The sequence below is a fragment of the Lithobates pipiens genome, unplaced genomic scaffold, assembly GCF_037356315.1.
Source record: "Lithobates pipiens isolate NorthernLeopardFrog02 unplaced genomic scaffold, aLitPip1_a1.2 Scaffold_3, whole genome shotgun sequence".
NCBI classification, from domain to species: domain Eukaryota; kingdom Metazoa; phylum Chordata; class Amphibia; order Anura; family Ranidae; genus Lithobates; species Lithobates pipiens.
The window spans coordinates 207,322,597-207,348,059 of record NW_027507790.1 but is presented as its reverse complement, the minus strand read 5'-3'; the positions used below and the strand labels follow the sequence as shown (position 1 = coordinate 207,348,059).

General features: G+C 45.1%; 1 protein-coding gene across 2 annotated transcripts in view; it reads right to left on the bottom strand.

Annotated features, from left to right (window-relative positions):
- The window catches only part of ARL15 (ARF like GTPase 15), a 476,807-nt gene extending 465,483 nt beyond the window's left edge, over positions 1–11,324 (bottom strand). For both annotated transcript variants that reach the window (XM_077462750.1, XM_077462751.1), the window contains exon 1: positions 11,184–11,324. In XM_077462750.1, coding sequence (XP_077318876.1) covers positions 11,184–11,195 — 12 coding nt within the window. In that variant the 5' untranslated portion in view covers positions 11,196–11,324. The remainder of the gene's footprint in view (positions 1–11,183) is intronic.
- Between the last annotated feature and the right edge of the window lie 14,139 nt (positions 11,325–25,463).

Here is a 25,463-nt window from a genome sequence, read left to right as displayed (position 1 = left end):
AAAAGTGAAAATGTATTAATTCTAAGTGAAACGGGAAATGTGGTGGGTATGAACATGTATTTTTTTTTTTTAAGAACTGTTTAATGTATTTTGCATGGATAATATTTTTATCGAAAAAAGCGAAAATAAAGTTGAAATAAAAAAAAAAAAAATATGGCGAGGCGTCCACACCCGAACTTTCCCCCTCCTTTCTTCCCCCTCATCTCTCCCTACCTTTCCTTCTTCTGTTCCCTATCTCTCTTCACTCTTCTTTGTAATCTCCCCCATTGCTAACAAATACTGCTGCCCCCCGTAGAAGGGGGTAGCGGGAGAAGGGCTTGCCCTCTGGAAACGACAAGGGAACGAGTTGCTTGGTACTGGAGCCAGTCTCAATACCATCCCCTACTAATTTTCCTTCCTTTTCTTGTGTTTATTATAAGTATAATGTGATGGTTTGCCCTTTGGTTTCATATTCATGCTTTGTAGACCCTGCGAGGGCGCACAAGGAGCAGATTGTAGTCTCTTGTTTATTCCTGTTTATTCAAATTTTCAAAACATATTGAAACAGAAATAAAAAAAAATAAAAAAATAATGTAAAAAACAAGAAGATACATTAATAATTTAGTTTGTTCAGCATGAAATTGAGCCTAGTTATATAGCATAAGGCTGTATATTCTGCAATATTTAAATGTTTGGTAAATTCAACGAATCCAAGCTCTGCAAGTGGAGATAACATGCACTGCAATGATGCATTCACACAATTTCACTGTAACCATGAGATTAAACAAAGTTCAGGAATATGTACACTACAAACTGTATTATTGTTTTAAGAGAAACACATCTGTACCAGGCTCTAAGTGTGAGGAGGAAGGGCAAGCAATAAAAATGAAAGTGAAACCTTCTAAACAGCTTAAAAGCCTTGTGATCTTTCTGCACGCAGCTACTTTACTCCTCCCTTGAGGAGAAAAAAAATGGCAGCAGGCCGTAAAAGACCTAGCTTGGGAAGATTTACTAACCCGACAGCTTATTCTAAATAGGAAACCTTCATTTTGTTTGCAAATATTAACCACCTCGCGCCCGCCCTATAGCCGAACGACGGCCGTAGGGCAGGCGCGTTCGTCCAGGAGGCCGTCCCTGGACGTCCTAATGTTTACTTCCGCAATGCGCGCCGCCGCGGGCGCGCATCGTGGAAGTTCTGTGTTCGCCGTGTCCCCCGGGGACAGGCAAACACAGATCGCTGTAAACGGCCAATCACAGCGGCCGTTTACAGTGCGATCGGCGTGTCCAATGGGAGATGATCTCATATGTAAACATATAAGATCATCTCTCAGCGCCGCTCTCCCTCACACAGACAGCGTGTGAGAGGGGAGAGATGAACGGCTGCAGCGGCAGCCGTTCTGCTTTCCTTTGTAAAAGTAAAAAAAAAAAAAAAGTGCCATCCTCCCCCAGCAGTGCCATCCATCCTCCCCCAGCAGTGCCATCCTCCCCCAGCAGTGCCATCCACCCCCAGCAGTGCCATCCACCCCAGTTCTACCTGCCCCCAGTGCCATCTGTCATCTGTTGTCAGTGTCACGTGTCATCAATGCCACTTATCAGTGCCATCTGTCATCAGTGTCACGCGTCATCGGTGCCATGTATTAGTGCCATCTGTCATCGGTGGCACGTATTAGTGCCACGTATTAGTGCCATCTGTCATCAGTGCCACATATTAGTGCCATCTGTCATCAGTGCCACGTGTCATCAGTGCCACGTATAAGTGTCATCATTGCCACGTATCAGTGCCATCTGTCATCAGTGTCACGTGTCATTGTCCTGGTGCTTCAAAAGTGTAATAAATAGTCAACAAGTTAGATGTGTAATTTATGTTCCTAGAACACATGATGGCGCTCCCTGCATGTTGGGCCTCTCTATGTGGCCAGGCTGTGAAAAAGTCCCACAGATGTGGTATTGTAATACTCAGGAGGAGTAGCAGAATTTTTTGGTGGGTGTCATTTGTGGTATACACATGCCATGTGAGAGAAATAACCTATTACAATGCCAATTTTGTGGAGAAAAAAAAAAAAAAATGAAAAATATTAAATTTTGCAAAGAATTGTGGGAAAAAAATGACAACATCAAAAAGCTCACCATGCCTCTTACTAAATACCTTGGAATGTCTACTTTCCAAAAAGGGGTCATTTGGGGGGTATTTGTACTTTCCTGACTTGTTGGGTTCACAAGCGAGATAGGCCACCAGTACATCAGATGTGATCAATTTTGTGCGATTCGCACCACAGCTTGTAGACTCTCTAACTTTCACAAAGACCAAATAATATCCACTAATTTGGGTTATTTTTACGAAAGATATGTAGCAGTATAAATTGTGGCCAAAATTTATGAAGAAAAATTAATAATTTGCATAATTCTGTCACAGAAACAAAGAAATATGCGTTTTTTTTCAAAATTTTCGGTCTTTTTTCATTTATAGCGCAAAAAATAAAAACCCCAGAGGTGATCAAATACCACCAAAAGAAAGCTATATTTGTGGGAAAAAAAAGGACAAAATTCAAATTGTGAGAGCACCGAAAGCTAAAAATTGGTCTGGGCAGGAAGGGGGTTTAAGTGGCCAGTAAGCAAGTGGTTAAGATTCCAACTACCAGCAACAATAGGTCCTTACATTTAAAAAGTACCTGTCATTTCAGATCCATCATGGCAGCGCCTGTTAGCGGGCATCCACTCACCTGCTGCCGTGTTACAGCCACATCTCCAGCCGTCCCATTAAAGCGAATGGGATGGTCGGTGAGTCAACAGCAGGTCAGAGGAGGAGCCGCCGCGGGACAGAGAGGACATTTGCCCTTTAAAAATTAGGACTTAAATTAAGCTTTTTTACTAGTGATTTAAATCAAATCCACCCTGGCTATCAGTAGTGATACTGACCCTAGCCAAATGCTAATCTAGTGAAAAACTGTCATAAAAAAATAAAAAAAAGAGGGCGGTCAGTGGCCTTTAAAACCATTCCTGTTTTGGAGTCCTCTCATTGTTGCCCATCAAGTGCACCTCTTAATGAAATTAACACTAAAACAGCTGAAACTGATTAACAGCCCCCTCTGCTACTTAACCACTTAAGGACCGCCGCATGCCAATGTACGTCATCAGAATGGCATGTACAGGCACAAGCACGTACATGTACGTGCTTGCCTTCCAGCGGGTGGGGGGGTCCGATCGGACCCCCCCTCCCGCTGGATGCGGCGGTCCGTTTCGCTTCAGGAGTGATCCGGGATGAGGGGACGGCCGTTGGTTTCTGGCCATCCCCTCTCGATCGCTCCTGGCGAATGAGAAGCTTCCTCCGGCTGTGTATAGTAAACACAGGCAGGGAGGAAGTGATGTCATTCTCCTCAGGGGCGGTCTTATTGACCGGACTACGAGGAGAACACTGAAAGTAAGTGCACCAAACACTACACTAACATGTAGGCACACACAGGCACACAAACCCCCCACTGATCGCCCCCTGCCCCCCCTCCCCTCCCCTCCCCCTCCCAGTCACAGTGTCACTGATTGCAGTGATCATTTATTTACTGATCACTGCATTCAGTGTCAGTTGTGAGACAGTAAAAAGTGTCAGGGCATTTAGTGTTAGGTCCAGTGTAGCCCCCTACCCCCCCCCCCAATAAAGGTTTAACCCCCTGATTGCCCCTACAGTTAACCCTTTCACCCCCTTTTGCCAGTGTCACTAAGCGATCATTTTTCTGATCGCTGCATTAGTGTCACTGGTGCCTCTAAGTAGCTAGTTATTTTTTTAGGTTTTTATAGCGCTAGGTACCCCCATATACTACCCAATAATGGTTTTAACCCCCCAATTGCCCCTAGTTAACCCTTTCACCAGCGATCACCGTATAAGTGTCACTGGTTAGCCAGTTAGTTATTTAGGTTCCCCGTGAGGTTTTTATACAGCGCCAGGGACCCTCATATACTACCTAATAACAATTTGAACCCCCTGATTGCCCCTAGTTAACCCTTTCACCACTGATCACCGTATAAGTGTTACGGGTGACTCTGGTTAGTTAGTTTGCTTTTTATAGCATCAGGGCACCCACCATTTATTACCCAATAAAGGTTTAACCCCCTGATCACCCGGCGGGTGATATCAATTAGGTTTTAGGGTCAGGGTCTGCGTCGCCCCAGGCAGCGCTAGGTTAGTGCCAGTACCGCTAACACCCATGCGCAAAGCATACACCTCCCGTAGTGGTATAGAATCTGAACAGATCAATATCTGATCAGATAGCGTCCCCAACAGTTTGCGTTTTTTTGGAACCCTATTGTTAGCAGGATCAGCCCAGATACCTGCTAGCACCTGCGTTTTGCCCCTCTGCCCAGCCCACCCAAGTGCAGTATCGATCGATCACTGTCACTTACAAAACACTAAACACATAACTGCAGCAATCGCAGAGTCAGGCATGATCCCTGCGATCGCTAACAGTTGTTTTTTGGTAGCGTTTTATATTTAAATCCGGAAGGCAGGGCTTGGTTTTCAGGGTCCCGTACGTGGCTAGGCACCCAAAAAGTCCCCCACATGTGGTATCCCCGTACTCAGGAGAAGCAGCAGAATTTATTTTGGGGTGTAATTTGACTTATGCCCATAGCATGTGTGAGCAATATATCATTTAGTGACAACTTTGTGCAAAAAAAAAAAAAAAAAATTTAATATTCCTGCAACTTGTGGCAAAATATAAAATATTTCATGGACTCAACATGCCTCTCAGTAAATAGCTTTGGGTGTCTACTTTCCAAAATTGGGTCATTTGGGGGGGTTTTGTGCTATTTTGGCATTTTATGGCCTTCGAAACTGTGATAGGTAGTGAGGAGTGAAATCAAAAATTTGCACCCTTAGAAACCCTGAAGGCAGTGATTGGTTTTTGGGGTCTCGTACGCAGCTAGACTCCCAAAAAGTAAAATATATTTTGGGGTGCAATTCCACATATAACTATGGCATGTGTGAGCAATATATAGTGACAACGTTTTGTAAACTTTTTTTTTTTTTTGTGTGTCATTATTCAATCACTTGGGACAAAAAAATAAAATAAAAAAAATGTTCAATGGGCTCAACATGCCCCTCAGCAATTTCCTTGGGGTGTCTACTTTCCAAAATGGGGTCATTTGGGGGGGGTGTTGTACTGTCCTGCCATTTTAGCACCTCAAGAAATGAGATAGGCAGTCGTAAATTAAAAGCTGTGTAAATTCCAGAAAACGTACTCTAGTTTGTAGACGCTATAACTTTTGCGCAAACCAATAAATATACCCTTATTGACATTTTTTTTTACTAAAGACATGTGGCTGAATAAATTTTGCCCTAAATGTATGACTAAAATTGAGTTTATTCGATTTTTCTTATAACAAAAAGTAGAAATATATTTTTTTCTCAAAATTTTCGGTCTTTTTCCATTTATATCCCAAAAAAGAAAAAAAAAATCGCAGAGGCAATCAAATACCATCAAAAGAAAGCTCTATTTGTGGGAAGAAAAGGACGCAAATTTCGTTTGGGTATAACATTGCATGACCGCGCAATTACCAGTTAAAGCAGTGCGAAATTGTAAAAAGACCTCTGGTCCTTAGGCTGAAAATTGGTCCGGGGCTGAAGTGGTTAAAGAGGGATTTCCCGTGGGAGTCTATGCCTGGAAGTGGGTGCACCCCCCTCCCCCCTGAAAATGTGCCAACTGTGACACCGGAGGGGGGGGGGGGGGGAGGGTTCCGATGAGCAGAAGTTCCACTTTAGGGTGGAACCCCCGCTTTAACTGATCAATATCCCAGGAGTTTAATATAGTTGATATACTCTGTATTAAAAAAAAAACACGTTCCTTTTATTTTTTTGAGTAGTGTACATACCATGAAAGTGTCAACCACAGACATTCTACCAAAGGTCGCACATTTATTGTATCTTAAGTATTTTTATAGAATCGTCTTTATATACAGTACCATTCTCCCTTGGGTTTTATTATACAATGACAATTTAACCACTTAAGGACGAGGCCATTTTTTGCATTACAGAACTGCATCCCTTCAACTGACAATTGTACGGTCATGCGACGTTGTACTCAAACAAAAATTGAGGGCAACAATATTGAAAAAAAAAAAAAGAAATATATATATACATATACATACACACACACACACACACACACACACACACACACACCTAAACTGAGGAAGAAATTTGTTTTTGTTTTTTTATTTCGAATATTTATTCTAGCAAAAAGTTAAAAATATTGTTTTTATTTAAAATGGTTGCTTTTTTTTGTTTATAGACCAAAAAATAAAAACCACAGGAGGTTGGGGTAAAGCATCGCACGACCGCACAATTGTCAGTTAAAGTGATGCAGTGCTGTATCGCAAAAAAAAAATGCCTGCTCATTAAGCAGAAAAATCTTCTGAGGCTGATTGGTTAAAGTTGTATTAAAGCTTTATTTTTTGTTTTTTTTAAATAACAAACATGTTATGTTATACAATGGTTTTGCTCTTCTTTTCGGGTTCCCCGCCGGAACTTCTGGCTCCTCCGCTCTCAAGCATTGCGCCCAAAGTTGCTTGCCCTGGGGGCAACGCTGCGTGTTCGCTCTATGTGTCCTTAAGACCCATAGAGCCACGACTCGGCCCTGACCCCTCATTGGCTCACTGGCTGTGATTGAAAGGAGTGGGAACCAATGGGCTCTCGATAATTTCTCCATCAATAATGAGGATGGAGACATTTTAAATTAAAAAAGTGACATATGGTTTTTGAGACCAAGGAGAGAGGGGAGAGTCTCCAATAAGGGAGTGACAGCTCTGGGCTTCAACAAAATGGTGGTCTTCGGCAAGAACAAAAAAAAGGGAGAAATGCTGGAAGCAATTTACACCACACTCATTTTGGTAGCATATTTATTATCGTGGAATGTATGTTTAGCTAAAGAACATTAAATTATTACCAAACTTCAAAAGGTAAAGTTCCACTTTAACCCCTTGCCGCCAACTGTACGGTAAAATAATAAATATGCGGCCTCTCTGCACCTGGTCCTTAGCACCGGAGGGGCTGCATATTTTCTGCCAATACACCTGTCCTGGGAGCGTGTGCACTGCACGCTCCCGGCACAATTAGTCACCTAACTGAAAGCTTTTCAGATCACGTGACAGATAACCACGGCGGTCACATGCGCTTAAGACGTGCCCCGCCTTTCCGGTGTCAAAGCTCTTGAAGTGCTGGGAGGCGCCCACGCTAAGAGGTTAAGAAATCATAAAATACACCCTGTGGGATAGTGGCCAGCAGTCATAACTTTCCTGCAGGCCACATGTACATTTATAAAATGTTGATTTATAGTACAGGCCCTTTTATCCAGCTGGATCATAGCTCTTTCAAGCTTACGAGAAAGTAAAAGAAAGGAGGTTCCATGCGAGTTTCCTGCACCGCATTCAAAACACACTGCAGGGCTCTGTGTATCATCCTTGTAAAAGACACACACACACACACAGCGCCTTGAAAAAGTATTCATACCCCTTGACATTTTCCACATTTTGTCATGTTACAACCAAAAATGTAAAATGTATTTTATTGGGACTTTTATGTGCCACTTTGCGTTAGTGTATCACATAATTGTGAAGTGGAAGGAAAACAATAAATGGGTTTCAATTTTTTTTTTTTTATAAATAAATGAAAAGTATTTGTATTTAGCCCCCTTTACTCAGATATCCCTAACTAATCTAGTGGAACCAAATGCCTTAAGAAGTCACCTAATTAGTAAATAGAGTTCACCTGTGTATAATTTAATCTCAGTACAAATACAGCTGTCCTGTAAAGCCCTCAGAGGTTTGTTAGAGAACCCTAGTGACCAAACAGCATTATGAAGGCCAAGGAACATGTCAGACAGGTCAGAGATAAAGTTGGAGAAGTTTAAAAAAAAAAAAAAAAAAAAAAAAAAGGACATATATATATATATATATATATATATATATATATATATATATATCCCAAGCTTTGAACATCTCAAGGGGCACTGTTCAATCCATCATCCGAAAATGGAAAGAGTATGGCACAACTGCAAACCTACCAAGACATGGCCGTCCACCTAAACAGACAGGCCAGGCAAGGCAAGGAGAGCATTAATCAGAGAAGCCGCCAAGAGCTCCATGGTAACACTGGAGGAGCTGCAGAAATCCACAGCTCAGGTCAACTATTATGCCGCATACACACGACCGGATTTCCGGCCAGAAAAAGACCGATGAGATCTTTTCATCGGAAAATGCGACCGTGTGTATGCTTCATCGGAATTTAGCTGTCCGAATTTCCACCAGCCAAAAATTTGAGAGCATGTTCTAAATTTTTCCGACGGAAATTCCGATCGTGTGTATGCAATTCCGACACGCCAGAGACAGAAGCTACTGGCTATTAACCTTCTTTTTTCTAGTCCCATTGTACTTGTACGTCACCGCGTTATAAACAAATCGGAATTTGAAGTGACCGTGTGTAGGCAAGACAGCTTGAGCCGAATTCCATCGGGAAAACCATCAGAGCTTTTTCCGACGAGAATTCCAATCGTGTGTATGCGGCATTAGTTGTGGATTCCACAAATCTGGCCTTTATGGAAGAGTGGCAAGAAAGCCATTGTTGAAAGAAACCCATAAGAAGTCCCATTTGCATTTTGCGAGAAACTATGTGGAGGACACAGCAAACATGTAGAATACATGTAGGTACTCTGGTCACATGAGACCAAAATTGCAGTTTTTAGCCTAAAAGCAAAATGCTATGTGTGGTGGAAAACACTGCACATCTCCCTGAACACACCATCCCCACCGTGAAACATGGTGGTGGCAGCAACTGTAAACGTGTATCCTGTACTCGGAATTAGATTGTTGGGTATCCGGATGGTAGCGTATAATTATAGTTTTGATTTATTCTATATTAAAGGCTTATGAATGTGTGGAATTTGTAATAGGTCATTATAAAAAGTAATATAAAAAAGGGGGGGGGGGATAAATAAAAAAATAAAAATAAAATTGCAGGGGAACGCATGGGAACACGCACCACCTTCCTGTGCAATTCTGGGGTGAACTGACCAGGACAAGAAAGCTGTTGAAAGTCATCGAGAATGTGACTTAAGTGTTTCAGCCATATTCGATTTTGAGGGGACACGATTCCTACCCATGGGACCACAGAAACAAAAACAGCGCTCAGTTTTCCATAAGTGAGATAATTAGCCAGCTAAGATGCCAAACAGTGATTGGTTTATTTTGTGATATGCAGCACACAGTACTGTAACCAACATCAATGGTAATGGCTCCATGGGAGGTCACATGGGCAACACTGCCCATCATTGATCTGTACAGGCCTCCTGTCCAAATGCTCACCGTACGTTACAATCTAAACATACAATCAACCTTAGATTTACCAAAACTATGTAATATGAGGACCTACCAACTCTAACAATCACTTTACATTGAACCAGGCATGCCCTTGTACTACATAATTGTTGGTGGACCTACAGTCAGGTTGGGACGTAACGTGTGGGGAGCTCATATTCACACTTGCCCATTGTCTGCAGTGATCCGCTGTGGAGAGTGCGGTTAAGCCACTTCTGCCACCTCTGAAATTACTGGGTTTTTTCCCCTGGGACTAATGTTGCTCAGTGTTTGGCATGCAGTTGCGGCCCCACTGACTTGGATGGCCCAAGCTTGGCAGGCGGCATTGTCTGTCAACTCAACATTCCGTGTCACATGAAGAGGCAAGACACCCGGCCATACCCACTAAAGGGATATGCTGAATGGGGTGATGTATGGCCATGCGAATGAGGCTTTAGATATTGCCATGGTAACAGGTATCCCCACTGGATGATTTCCCCTTACCTCTTGTTCTGGTGACAAGTTGTAGATTTCCCATCACTTCCTGCTTTGGGGACAGTGAACACCAGGACACAGAAAGGGAGAATCGCATAAGCAGGGATAGACAGTGATAAGCATCTGGCAGAGGTTCTACTGCTTCCATACTCCATCCAATACTACATAAAAACATATGGGGTGGGGGGTATGGTTATACCATTTACTAAATAAATCCCCCAATGTATGACAGCCATACATTGGGGGATCCATACTATGTATGACCCAAAGAATGTCAGGAATGCGTAAATAAGGCATGGAGCTGCACAGAGGAGCCCTGGGAGTCCCATCACAGGTAGGACCCCCTGGAGCCCCAGTACAGGGATGGACTACCTGAGAAACCACATCAACTTGAGGAAGCCCCATCACAGGAAGGGAACACCTGGTGCCCCATTAATGGGAGGGACCTCCTAGGAGCCCCATTACAGGAAGGAACCACCTGAGAAACCACATCAACTTGAGGAAGCCCCATCACAGGAAAGGAACACCTGGGTGCCCAATTAATGGAAGAACCCCCTAAGAGACCCATTACAGGAAGGTACCCACTGAGAAGCCACATCAACTTGAGGTAGCCCTATCAAAGGAAGGGAACATCTGGGTACCTCATCAACGGGAGGGACCCCCTGAGAAACCACATCAACTTGAGGTAGCCCCATCACAGGAAGGGAACACCTGGGTGCCCAATTAATGGAAGGACCCCCTAGGAGCCCCATTACAGGAAGGGACCCCCTGAGAAACCACATCAACTTGAGAGAGCCCCATCAAAGGAAGGGAACGCCTGGATGCCCCATCAATGGGCAGGTTTCCCCCGGGAGCCCCAGTACAGGGAGAAACCCCCCCCCCCCCAAGAAACCACTTGAACAGGAAGGGCGCCCTGAAAAAACACATCAACTTGAGGGAGCCCAATCACAGGAAGGGAACACCTTAGTGCCCAATCAATGGGAGGGACCCCCATTACAGGAAGGGACCTCCTGAGAAAATGACAGCACCTTGAGGGACCCCCCAGGAGTGCCCCTGGGAAATCACATCAATAGGAGGGAACCCCATCACTGAGGGGGACCCACTGGGAGCCCTAACATCGGAGGGACTCCTTGGAAGCACATCACTGGGAGGGATCCCCAGGTCATACGTGGCTGTGAAGCCTGAGGACGAGGATCAATGGCTAGGACAGTGATGTAATGACAGGTCAGGCCATACAGACTGGAGTACACATATACATACATACATACACCTGTGACCTGGGCTGCATTGGAAGGACTCCTCCATACTGAGTGAGTGAATGGGTCCTCCTCCTCTGCAGCCATTATACAGGGTGGGGGTGACAGGGCACCTACCATATAATCCATGGACTCATGCAGTGTAGGGCTGAGCCGTGCTCCCGGGGCTTCCTCCACTGGCGATCCTTCAATAATAATCAGACAGCAAGTTACTGCTGGAACTGTCCCCTCTCTGCTCTTCCTTCTCCTCCCACCTCCCTCCCTCCCTGAGAGCCAGCCCGACACGCCCACCTGGGCGTACCCCGCTCCGTCAACCCGTCCCATCCAGCAATACCACACTAATGTGCGGGCCCCGCCCAGAATATTACCAACAATCACGCCCAAAGCACGGGCTCCACCCCCTACTGTGGGAAAGTAATCTTCCCCGTCACGTGACAGAACACGTGGTTTGCTCTGTCTAATGTTTAACTCCTTGCTGCCCGCAATCCCTTGTCCATAGATAGAGAATGTGCAGCTATAGACAGGAGAAGAGCTCCATGTCACTGAGGTCATCCGTGTGTTATTCTATACCTATACATGGGGCAGCCATATTTATTTATTATATTGATATTTAAAGCTTTTCAGCAGCTGATTTAACCCCTTGTCTACATTGACAATTTTACTATTGTTTTGCACACCTAAAATCTTTTTTTTTTTTTTTGTAGAAAATACTTTAACTCCCCAACAATATAGATTTGCTGAAAGCAGAGACCCTGGAGAATAAAACAGTGGTAGTTGCAATTTCAGATATCCCAAACTGCACAAACTCATTTCAGGGAGGTCTTAAAATAATTTTTTTTATATTTTTTCACAGTGCTGGGGGGGGGGGGGGGGGAGTTAGGTGGTAGTTCTTAATTTGTATGTATTTCTTTTTTTTTTTACAATTTAACGTGTTTTTAATTTTTTTTACATTTCATTTTTTTTGGGAGGGGAGGGGGTTGGGACAGGGGGGAGTGGTGTCGGTAGTTTTTTTTTTTTTTTATTTATTTTTGACAATTTTTATTTTTTATTTATTTTACAATGTCATTTTTTTATATTCTTTGCATTTTATTTATTTTTTTATCAGCCCTGTTGGTGGGCTTTGGTGAGATATCCGGAGTCTAAGCAGACCCCTGACATCTCCCCTTTGAGACAGAGAGAGGGACTAAGGACACAGATTCCCCAGTCCCTTTCTCAGCATTGAAGATGCCTGTTTAATTAGTTCATAAATGACCTGGAGGATGGTGTAAACAGTTCAATCTCTGTATTTGCAGACAATACTAAGCTAAGCAGGGCAATAACTTCTCCGTAGGATGTGGAAACCTTTCAAAAAGATCTGAACAAATTAATGGCGTGGGCAACTACATGGCAAATGAGGTTTAATGTAGAAAAATTAAAAATAATGCATTTGGGTGGCAAAAATATGAATGCAATCTATACACTGGGGGATAATCTTCTGGGGGGATCTAAGATGGAAAAGGACCTGGGGGTCCTAGTAGATGATAGGCTCAGCAATGGCATGCAATGCCAATCAGTTGCTAACAAAGCAAACAGAATATTGGCATGTATTAACCAGTTCCCTACCACCGTTTTGTAAAATGACGTCGGCAGGAACTCTTCCTCGCCCGGGTGGGCGTCATATGACGTCCTCTGCTTCCCAGCATTATGGAGAGTGCGTGCGCTCGCCGCATCACTGGGGACCCGTGCACGTGCCCACCCCAAAGCACCTTGTCCCCATGTTGATGAGGACAAGGACCTCTTCCCGACAACCCTTGACAACCCGAGACCCCCCAAGACGGAAAAAGACCCCCGGAGCTGTGCAATAAATGTTTTTTAACCCTTGTGTGTTGTGTTTTATTTAAATTTTTTTCACAGGTGAATGGGTAGGGGTACATTGTACCCCATACTCATTCACATAGGGTGGGGGATCGGTATCCGGGGGCCCCCTTATTAATGTGAATGGTCCCAAAATAGTGTCAAAAGTGTCCGATATATCCGCCACAATGTCACAGTCACGATAAAAAGTGATTTCCGCCATTAAAATGTAATGTAAAAAAAAATTCGGGAACCTTTTGTTTTATTTAGCAAAAAATAAAAAACCCAGCAGCAATTAAATACCGCCAAAAGAAAGCTCTATGTGTGTGAAATTAATTATAAAAATTTAAGTTGGGTAAACTGTAGCATGATCGCGCAATTGTCATTCAAAGAGTGAAAGCGCTGAAAACTGAAAATTGGTCTGGGCAGGAAGGGGGTCGCCACGTCTCACGAGATTCCAGTATTGGGGGGAGTTCTCCACTGTTCGTATAGTTTGTAGATCACTTCGTTCCTCAAAAGGAGAATTAATCTACACTGCTTCATAAAGGAGAGAGTGGAGCGAGATCTCCATTGTGAATCCCGGAGAACGCAGCAGTAGATATTTTCCACTGCTTCATAAACGGACACCAAAGTGTATTCAGAATACCTCTTCATAACATAAGGGGGTGTTTTCTGTGGTTCACAGGGAGAGCTCTGACTAGACTGATAACAATGTTTGAGATTTCATGGTAGCATTGTCAGCTCACTACTAGAAGATAAGTGCTTACTAGATTTCTAGCAAGATTACTACAAGTTTTATGACTGTCCTGCAGGAGAATATAGCTGGTAAAGCAATGTGGCTGCTACTTCTGTGCCAGGATCTTTTGTTTCTGTGGGTTTGGTGCTGCCATACATGAGCCACCCAAGTACCCATAAACGCAGCAAGCCTTCCAGTGCCTATTTGGTATTTGCCATCATTACCAGACCTGGCCTTGCTGCTTTCCTTCATTGTCTTGATCTGCCACTCAAGCAGACTATATTGTACTTAGGAGCCATCTAGTAGTTTACAAAGGACATCAATCATGCTAAAAGGATGAGTTTGTAAGCCAATCACCCTCTAACACAAGGGCACAGAAGCAGTTTCTCTCCAACATATAGACTTTGAAAGTATAAATAATACATAAACCTTTGAGAAAGATAGCCATGAATGCATTAATGTTTAACAGGATTTTACAATTTCTGAAGTGTTGGCAGAGTACCATCATTTTATTCAGGTCACAGCATACAACCACCTCGACAGCTCTATATGTAGAAAATGCAGTTATGTTATTATTTACCTTGTAAATATCTTAGCAACTAGAGATGAGCTGGGTGTTCGAGTCAAAACGCATGTTCGACTCGAACACGGCTGTTCGCCAGTTCGGCGAAGCCAGAACTTTGTGGGCCGTTCGCGCCATATTCATGAGGCACTCACGGCCCACAATGCACTGCGCCATTGCAGTGCATTGCTGGCTGATGATTGGCCAAGCATGTACTGTGACCCGCATGCTTGGCCAATCACAGCGCCGGCAGCGAGGAGAGACATAATTGGCCACAGGCAGGATGCCTGTGGCCAATTATAGTTCAGTGGGTTTAGTACACGCCCCACACTATATAAGGCCGCCTGCGTGGTGGCCTTGTGTAGTGTGTTGTTGCGTTCAGAGAGAGAGAAGGATAGGCAGGGACAGTGTCTTCTTTTCTTGTGATTGAACCTAGTGCAGTTAGAGTTGGTGTATTGTGCCACCTGCAAAGTATACACCTAAAGCTGGAGCAGTTACAGTCGGTGTATTGGGCACCTTGCACAGTATACACCTGAAGCTATCCCAAATTGCTTGTGTTGTTCTGTTCCTATACCACAGGCAGCTGCAGCAGTTACAGTTGGTGTATTGTGCCCCCTGCACAGTATACACCTTAAGCTACCCCCAATTGATGGCGTTGTTCTGTTCCTATACCACAGGCAGCTGCAGCAGTTACAGTTGGTGTATTGTGCCTCCTGCACAGTATACACCTGACGCTACCCCCCAATCGATGGTGTTGTTCTGTTCCTATACCACAGACAGCTGCATCAGTTACAGTTGGTGTATTGTGCCTCCTGCACAGTATACACCTGAAGCTACCCCCAATTGATGGTGTTGTTCTGTTCCTATACCACAGGCAGCTGCAGCAGTTACAGTTGGTGTATTGTGCCTCCTGCACAGTATACACCTGAAGCTACCCCCAATTGCTGGTGTTGTTCTGTTCCTATACCACAGGCATCTGCAGCAGTTACAGTCTGTGTATTTTGCCCCCTGTACAGTATAAACCTGGAGCTACCCCCAATTGCTTGTGTTGTTCTGTTCCTATATCACAGGAAGCTGCAGCAGTTACAGTCAGTGTATTGTGCCACCTGCACAGTATACACCTGAAGCTACCCCAATTGCTTGTGTTCTTCAGATCCTATACCACTGGCAGGCAGCTGCCGTAATTACAGTTGGTGTACTGTGTCATATGCTCAGTGTGCACCTAAAGCTACTCCAATTGCTGGTATTCTCATCTCCCTGCAGGCCATTAGTATGTCTGGAAGGCCAACAAGGAGAGGCAGACAGTCACAAGCCAATAAAAGAGGGCAAGCAGGCTCTGTGTCTAGAGGCAACAGCACGTGGCTGTGGGACACGCTTGTCCTTATTTTCGGCAGCTGGACGTGTTGAGCCACAACATGCAGAAGACTTGGTAGAGTGGATGACCAAGCCCTCCTCATCCTCCTCATCCTCTCTCACCCAGGTTCAGGGTACTGGCAAAACAGCTGCCAACACATCCTCTTCCCTCGTCTCAATGTCATCAGTCACTCCTTCCCTAGACCCACCATGTCCTCCTGAGGAGTCCCCAGAACTTTTTGAACACAGTGTTGGGTACATGCTCCAGGAGGATGCCCAGTGTTTTGAAGGCTCTGATGATGATACCCAGCTAGAGGAAGGCAGTATTGTGAGCCCAGAGAGAGGGGATGCTCAAGAAGGACAGCAATCTGGCAGTCATGTTCCACCAGCTGCAGCATACTGCCAGGTTTGCTACAGTGATGAAGAGGGAGGGGATGATGAGGTCACTGACTCCACGTGGGTGTCTGATAGGAGAGAGGAGGAGGAGGCACATCTCCAACGAGGCAGGATGCCTTCCGGGGGCCAGAATCACAGTGCAGAGCTCCGCTTGTGCAGGGCGCTGCCTCTGCATGTTATTCCAAAAGTTCTTTGGTGTGGGCCTTTTTTGAGACGAGTGCATCAGATCGCACCGCTGCTATTTGCAACATATGTCGCAAGTGTATCTCGAGTGGCCAAAACATCAGCTGCTTGGGCACCACATGCTTGACCAGACATATGTTGACCTGCCATGCAGCTCGTTGGCAAGTGTACCTTAAAGACCCACACCAAAGAACAAAGCGGACCTCTCCTTGCTCTTCATCAGCTGGGATCGCCAACCCCACTATACCTTCAGTCCTCTCTGTAACCTGTAATGAGAGGAATGAAGGTGTAAAATTAGGTGTGTCACAGCCAAGTACTTGCGGGCACTCTGCTAGCAGTACACCAACTTCTGATTGTAGCCGGCAAATTTCAAAAGAAGTTCACTCCCAGCCATCTACATGCCCAGCGTGGAATGCTAGCTTGGCTAAATTGCTAGCACTTCAACTGCTACCTTTTCAGTTGGTAGACTCGGCCCCCTTCCGTGAGTTTGTGCAATGTACGGTTCCTCAGTGGCAGGTTCCCAAATGCCACTTTTTCTCACGGAAGGCGATTCCGGCTCTCTACCGGCATGTGAAAGGCAATGTCCATGCCTCGCTGGACAGGGCAGTCAGCGGTAAGGTGCATATTACCACTGACTCATGGTCCAGCAGGCATGGACAGGGACATTACCTATCTTTCACGGCGCATTGGGTCACTCTTATGGCAGCTGGGAAGGATGCAGGACAAGGTGCAGTAGTGTTGGAGGTTGTTTTGCCACCACGCCTCCAAAATGCTACTACTGGTTGTGACACACCTCTCTCCTCCACCCCCTCCTCTTCTTCTTCCTCCATGGCCTCTTCCTGTGCTTTGTCCTCGAAACCAGCGGTGCTCCATAGGCGTTCAAGGGGCTACACAAGTACACAGGCAAAAAGATGCCATGCCGTGCTTGTGCTGGTGTGCTTGGGGGACAGGAGCCACACTGGGGCAGATATTTTGTCAGCTCTCCAGGGGCAGGCTGAGAGGTGGTTGATGCCACACCAGCTTAAGCCAGGAATGGTGGTTTGCAATGTCGCCAACCTCCTCTCCGCCCTCCAACAGGGACAACTGACACATGTGCCCTGTGTGCCTCACATCCTTAACTTGGTGGTGCAGCGGTTCTTGGGCAGGTACCTGGGCTTGCAGGATGTCCTGAGGCAGGCCAGGAAAGTCTGTGTGCATTCATATAATGTCAGTGCTCAGCTGGCTGAGCTCCAAAAGGAGTTTAACCTGCCCAAGAACCGCCTTATCTGTGACATGCCCACCAGGTGAAAGTCAACGTTGGTAATGCTGCATCGGCTGCACATGCAGCAGAGGGCCATCAATGAGTACCTGTGCGACTATGGCACCAGGACAGGGTCAGAGGAACTTGTTTTTTTCCCCACGCCAGTGGGGCATGATCAGGGATGCATGCACTGTCCTGTCACCATTTGAGGAGGCCACGAGGATGGAAAGCAGAGACAGTGCATACATCAGTGACCCTGTACCTCTTATCCACCTGTTGGAGCATACGCTGCGTGGAATAATGGACAGGGCACTTGAGGAAGAACAGATGCAGAAAGAGGAGGACTTCCTTGCCTCTCAAGGCCCCCTTTATCCAGACAGTGTTCCTGCTGTCCCACGGATCACACAGGAAGAGGACGAGGAGGAGGAGGATTGTGTCAGCATGGAGGTAGAGCCTGGCACTCAGCATCAGCCGCAGCAGTCTTTTAGGGATGATTTACAGTCCCAAGAAACCTGTGGACTTGAACGTGGCTGGGAGGAGGTGGCTGCAGATCATGTCGTCCATAGTGACCCAAAGGACTCCGGACCGAATGCCTCAGCTAACCTACGCTGCATGGCCTCCCTGATCCTGCAAAGCTTGCGGAAGGATCCTCGTATTCTTCGGATCAAGGAGTGGGATCATTACTGGTTGGCAACTCTCCTTGATCCACTGTACAAGGGTGAGGTTGCGGACCTTATCTTGCTGTCGCAGAGGGAACAGAGGATGAAACATCTCCAGGGAGCCTTGCAGAAAGGTCTGTGCAACACGTTCCCAGAGACTGGGAGGTTACAAACGCCTGGTCCTGGACAACGTGTTGCTGAGGCTTCGGTCAGTCACAGGAGGAGCAGTGGAGACAGTGGACATCTGACCGATGTATTCAGACAATTTTTTATTCCGCAGCCCCAAGGTATGATCGGTTCCAGCAACCATCGCCAGCGTCTGATTTACATGGTGCAGGAATATCTAGGAGCAAGGTCAGACTTGGACACCTTTCCCACCGAAAATCCTCTGGATTACTGGGTCTTGAGGATGGATCACTGGCCAGAGCTTGCACAGTATGCAATTGAGCTACTGGCCTGTCCTGCATCCAGCGTTCTTTCAAAAAGCGCATTCGGTGCTGCTGGAGGCTTTGTAACTGATCATAGGGTATGCCTGTACACCAACTCGGTTGATCGACTGACCTTCATAAAGATGAATCAGTCTTGGATCACCACCAGCTACCAAGCACCTGAAGCTGATGTAACCGAATGATTTTTTTTGAAATGCCACATCCCTTCAAGACTGCCTATGCTGATGCTGAGTGACTATCCTATTATGTTGACTGACTATCCTCTTCCTCCTCAATGATCCTGCTGATATCTTGGAAGAACATTTTTGGTTCTGGGTGCCGCCACCAGTGGCTAAGGCCCAATTGTTCAGCCCCTGTTTAACAGGGGCATGTAATTACAATTTTTGATGCAATACTTTGCAGCAGGGCTTATTCCTGCACTCCAACTAGAGTATCTGTGAGGGGTTGCAGTGTTGTGGCACCAGCACCAGTGTCTAAGGCCCAATTTTTCAGCCCCTGTTTAACAGGGACGTGTAATTACAATTTTTCATGCAGTACCTTGCAGCAGGGCTCATTACTGCTCTCCAACTAGAGTTTCTGTGAGGTGTTGCAGTGTTGTGGCACCAGTGCCTAAGGCCCAATTTTTCAGTCCCTGTTTAACAGGTGCATGTAATTACAATTCTTAATATAATTTTTCACAGCAGGGCCCATTCCAGCGCCCACCGAGAGTAACTGTTAGGACTTTACAGTGTTGTGGCACCAGCACCACCACAACCACCAAAGGCCCAATTTTTCTACCACTGTTCAACAATGGCATGTAATTACAGTTCTTGATATAATCGTTCACAGCAGGGCGCTCCCGCGCCCACCAAGAGTCACTTTGAGGGCTTACAGTGTTAACTTGTGGCAACACCAACACCTTAGGGCCAAATTTCTGCAGAGCATATAGGGCAGGCCCCTACTTTCAAACATCCAACTTAAAAATGTCTCCTACTTGCAAACTGAAGGAGACAACAGGAAGTGAGATGAAAAAAGACGGATGGCCAAAAAATTTATACAGGGGTGATAACCCTTCCCTATGTTTTCCAAAAAGCTTAAAAATAAATTTTTTGACTGGAGCTACACTTTAAAAATTTAAAAATTACAAACAGATTCTACTTAACACAACACACCTACACAGTCCCTGTCTTGTTTGCACTGCCTGTGTACTGCTGGTTTGAGTATATAAGGCCTTTCCTTTTTTTAAATTTGGGTACGGGGTTACCCTTAATATCCGTACAAGACCCAAAGGGGCTGGTAATGGGCAGGGGGGGCTACCCATGCCATTTTTCTCAGTGATTTTCATCCATATTGCTTAAACTAGACATTACATTAAAATCGCAAGCAGTTTTAAATTACTTTTTTTCGTTAAATGTCATTTTGTGCAGGGACTGTTCTAAACACGGGAAACACGTGCCACTTCACAGGCATACTATAGACACCCCCCAGGCACGATATTTGAAGGATTATTTAACTTTTTTTTCACTTTAAGCATCATTAAAATCAGTGCTCCTGAAAATCAGCCGTTTTAAAACATTTTTTTTGCATTGATCCATGTCCCCTGGGGCAGGAACCGGGTCCCCAAACCCTTTTTAGGACAATAGCATGCATATTAGCCTTTAAAATTAGCACTTTTGATTTTGAAAGTTCAAGTCTCATAGACTTTAATGGGGTTCTATAGTTCGTACGAATTTTCGGTCCATTCGAAGGTTCTGGTGCAAACCAAACCGGGGGTGTTCGGCTCATCCCTATTAGCAACTTGCCACAATAGTGGCAGATGATACTGCTTCTAGATCTAAAAGTGAACTTGAGCTCAGATCATGAACCTTAAAGCATTTAAATTTTTCTAAGAAGCAGCAAAACGCTTTAACCACTTAAGCCCTGGACCATTTTTCAGCTAAAGGACTAAGCCCCTTTTTGCGATTTGGCACTGGGTTGCTTTAGCTGACAATTGCGCGGTCGAGCGACGTGACTCTGCAACAAAATTGTCGTCCTTTTTTCCCACAAATAGAGCTTTCTTTTGGTTGTATTTGATCACCCCTTATTTTTTGCTCTATAAACAAAAAAGAGCGACAATTTTGAAAAAAAAACGCATTATTTTTTCCATTTTGCTATAATAAATATCCCCCAGAAATATATATAAAAAAATTTTTTTCCTCAGTTTAGGCCGATACATCTTCTTCTACATATTTTTGGTAAAAAAAAATCGCAATAAGCGTTTTTTTGATTGGTTTGCGCATAAGTTATAGCGTCTACAAAATAGGGGATAGTTTTATGGCATTTTTATCAATATTTTTTTTTTACTAGTAATGGCAGCGATCAGCGATTTTTATTGTGACTGTGACATTATGGCGGACACGTCGGACAATTTTGACACATTTTTGGGACCATTGGCATTAATACACCAATCAGTGCAATTAAAAATGCACTGATTACTGTAAAAATTTCACTGGCAGTGAAGGGGTTAACCACTAGGGGGCAGTGTAGGGGTTAAGTGTTATGTGTTTTTTTTAACTGTAGGGGGTGTGGCTTGGCGTCTGACGTCACTGATCGTCTTTCCCTATAACAGGGAACAGACGATCAGTGACAGGCTCAGTTTGTTTACACTTACCTCTCCTCGTTCTTCAGCTCTGTGACCTGATCGCGGGACACCGGCAGTGATCGGGTCCGCGGGTCCCGTGGACACGGTCCCAGGGCTCAGGACCGGGTCGTGAGCATGCCGCCGGCGGCGCGCTCGCGACCCATGGCTGGGCACTTAAAGGGCAACGTACCTGTACATGCTTGTGCCCTGCCATGCCATTCTGCCGATGTACATCGGCGTGAGTCGGTCCTTAAGCGGTTAAAGGAAGCGCCCATTCACCTCTGTATCTACAACCACTTGCCTACTGGGTACTTAAACCCCCCTCTTGCCCAGACCAATTTTCAGCTTTCGGTGCTCTCACACTTTGAATGACAATTACTCAGTCATGTAATACTGTACCCAAATTCAAGCTGGGCATATATATTTGCAGTGTTTTCTTAACTTTCTTCAAAGCACAAAGTCCCGTGGCTTCCTCCTGCTCTGTTCTTCTGTTATCAGCATGATAACTTCTGACAAGTTCTCCGAAACGTGATAAAACCTGCCTGAAATTTGTGTCAGGGAGGGTGCTATAAATAGATTAGCAGAAAGCTGATTTAGCTCTGAAAGTATCTGCCTATCTGGAGAGGGGTGTGTGCCTTTCCTCCAATCAGCTGTCTCCCAGTGTAATTCAAGACTTCTTTCACAGTGCAGAATGAGGAAGTGTAAATTCTAACACAATGTGCACTTTCTAAACAGTATATAAGGCTGAAGACAGCAGATATACATGTAAAACTTATGTAGGATGATTTGTTTCATCTCTGTGTATCATCTGAGGCTATTCATTTCACTGGGCAGTGGGTATATGTGAGGGTTTACATCCACATTAAAGTGTTACTAATATGCAATAAAGCGTGCTTGTTATACTCACTGTGGAACCTAAGGGGTTAACCCTCTGTATTGTGTAAAAAGGCTGTTTGATCCTGTCTTCTCTGGTCCTCCCCTTCTTTCAGAGTCCCAAAACCATCTCCGGATAGTACAGAGGCTAGGGGACAAGCTGCACATGCTTAGTTTAGGGAGATTGCATGTAATCAGCTCTGTCTAGACAGATTGTCAGGGGTCCTGCATCATTATAAGAGAAAATGAAAACTTCTTGATCGTGATCCGATGATGCCACCGTTGATTTCAAAATTCGGCCAACCAATCCTTCAATTTCACCTCATGTTACAGAAAAGAATTTTCATGGCTGGGAATCGTCTTTTCTTTCTAAGAATTTTCTTTTCTTGCACATGCACATTTCCTTTTCGATTACATTTACATCATTTCCCTCACAATTCTCCCATCATTGATTAGAAAATCATTCGTCAAAAAAATTCCAAGTCTGATTACTCAAATTTGATGGCCACAAGAAAATCAGCTGTTGCTGCAGCCCACTAATGGTGCGAAATACGAATTATAATTCTTAGATAAGATTTTCAAAAGAAAATTATTTTGAAATTCGACCCATGTATGGCCTGCCTTAAAGCCTTGTACACACGGTCGGAGAATCCGTCGGAATGCGTCTTATCGGACCGTGTCGTCGGATAATCCGACTGTGTGTGGTATGCATCGGACTGGTTCCGTCCGAATCTCCGTCGGACCCAATTTTCCAACATGTTGGAAATATTTTCCGACCAACTGGTTTGATCCGACATACTCCGATCGTGTGTAGAGAATTTTGATCGGACCAAGTGCCACGCATGCTCAGATCAAATTCCTACATCAAAGCTATTGGCTACTAGTCCCATCGTAACGAAATTACGTCATCACGTTCTGAATGATCGGATTTTTCGACAACTTAGTCCGACCGTGTGTATGCAACAGTTTCGGACAAAATCCGACGGACAAAATCCGACGGATTTGGTTGGCAGAATGTCCGACTGTGTGTACAGGGGCTTAGTCTTACTGTATCTGTCCCTAAAGTGGCCATAAATAAACACTCTGAAAGTTATTTTGAATGATGCAGGCTGAGTTAAAGAGTTTTGTTATTAAAGTGAAACTAAATGTAGTGCTGACATGCTTGTTTATTAATGTGTGTTTCCATGTAAGAATCAAAAGTCTATGGATGTTTCTATGGCTTAGTATTTGGCATCATCTAGCGGCCAAATACTGGTACTGAACTTAAATGTTTACTGCTTTGAAGAAAGCACAAAAGACATATACAGGTAGACTGTTGTTTTTATCAGAAGGTTGACCCTTTTACCCAGGAGGCTTGATGACCTACTAATGAACACTTTCTCTAGCAGTGCATGCTGGGTAGGACATAAAAGGACCCTGAGTGGCCATTTTAGGTCTCTTGGGATCACATGGCCAGCCTGTGAGGATCTGTGTGATGGCCCTCCCAGGAGACAGGGTCCACAGCCATTTGCAGGGCGCAAACTCGCTTGTTTGTGCGAGTGACCAGATGGAGCAAGAGAGACAGTGACCGGATTAGAGAGATCCGGAGACACTCGTTTGGGCAGCGGAGGACTGGGCTCACCCAGCGGAGCAGAATGAAGCGACGGGGCCAGCTAACGGAGAAGCAAGCTGCAGGCACCAGACCAAAGCTACTACATGGAGCTACGATTCAGATGGTGAGTGGGTTACGGCCCACAGTTTGTTAACTTTCACACGCAGTTAGACTTATACACAGGCCTCACTGGGATTTATAGTTCCACGGAGGAGGAGCAGAGCAACTGACACTGAGCAGGCTTGAGGCCTACCTACTCTGACATCCCAAGCCTTGTAGTATAAGTACTGAAGTTATACCAGGAGCACCTTTAGCTCAACTTAACTTACTTACTTTAACCTGTGGATTACAAATCACAAGGGATTACTTTAGCTAGCAAAGACAAGAAGACCAAAGACCAAGTACTTTAAGTGAGATCTCACTTATAGCTTAAAAAGCAAGGGGAGCTCCCAGGTATTTATCTATATGTATATTGTTTGATGTTGTTTATATTGAATCCCATTGCACTGTCGTCCTATGTTGGGATGGCAGCGCAATTACTGTAATCACCTCTTTGAATATTTTCACAGTAAAATACACTGTTGTTTAAGCATCCAGTTGTGTGGCATACTGTTTTCTCCCAGCAGGTGGAGCCAGTGGATCCTGAGGTTATAATGCAGGTACCTTGCATTGTGTTATATTGTACTGTATTGTATTGCACCACAGCTGTGTCAAGGGGTTAGAGCACCAAGTTAGTGGGGTCTTATTACCAGAGTGCAGGCCCAAATCAAACCAACAGCTCCTTCGGGGGTCAGTCCTACATGTGGGAGCGTTGTCCGGGATACTGTCGCTCTGAAAATAAGCCAACCCCAGAAGTGCCAGTATGGACCCCCTCACAGTGGTCCAGTGGTGCGAAGCGGAAGGCGCGCGCTCAGAAGCGAGTGTGGCAATTGAGCTCCCTGGCGAAGCCTGGGATGAAGAGGAGGTCAGTAAAGTTACGTTCCCCAGACAGAAAAGCATGGTTGATTGCCATCAAGCAAAATACTGAGACTTCTCGCACTCATGGATTGTTAGAGTGGAAAAAGGGAGTAACCGAAAGCTTCAGAGGCAAATGTGTACAACTAGGAAACAAATCAAAGTTTTACATAGTACACCCAAGAGTCCTACAAGAGGGCCCTCTCAGTGTTGGTCAGGTAGAGCCAACTAGAGAAACCGCCACCTCCTCGTCACCTCTGACCATGATAGGGCTAGAGCTCCTCACAGCTCTGGGGGACTTTGTATCAAAGTGCCAGAAAAACAACACAGTATGTGTGGAGACTGGGTACAGTAAGTTGAGGATCTTCTCAGGAAAGTAGCCTATGCTGGCTGGGGAGGAAGAATTTGATGTCTGGATAGAGCAGGCCATGCAGACCCTGGAAGAATGGGAACTGCCAGAAGCCGAAAAGAAACAGCGTATAAGTGAGAGCCTGCGAAGAGCTGCCGCAGAAGCTGTTGGGAACTTGAGGTTCAGCAATACCACCTGCACAGCCTATGATTACTTAGTCATGCTGCAAGAAGAGTTTGGGCGGTTAGAAAAGGCGGGTGATTTAATCGACCAGTTTGAACACACCCGTCAGCCTCAAGGAGAGCGTCTTTCTGAATACATTAGGCATTTGAATAAAATGTTATATCAGATCGTGCTAAAGAAAGGAATGATTCCCTCTGCCATAGACCAAGCCAGGATACAGCAGATCTTAAGAGGGGCTCTGCGCTCTGATCCAGTCTGGCTTCATTTGAAAACCTCTGTGGGTGTCATGTCATTAAGGTACCCTGACCTTATGTGAGTGGTGAGAGATGAAGAGGCGCTGCTAGATGACCAGCAGGCAACTGTTCTAACAGCCCCTACCTCTTTAGTTGGAGTCAGATCTACGAGGACAATGGAGCAGGACTCTGAAATAGCCACTT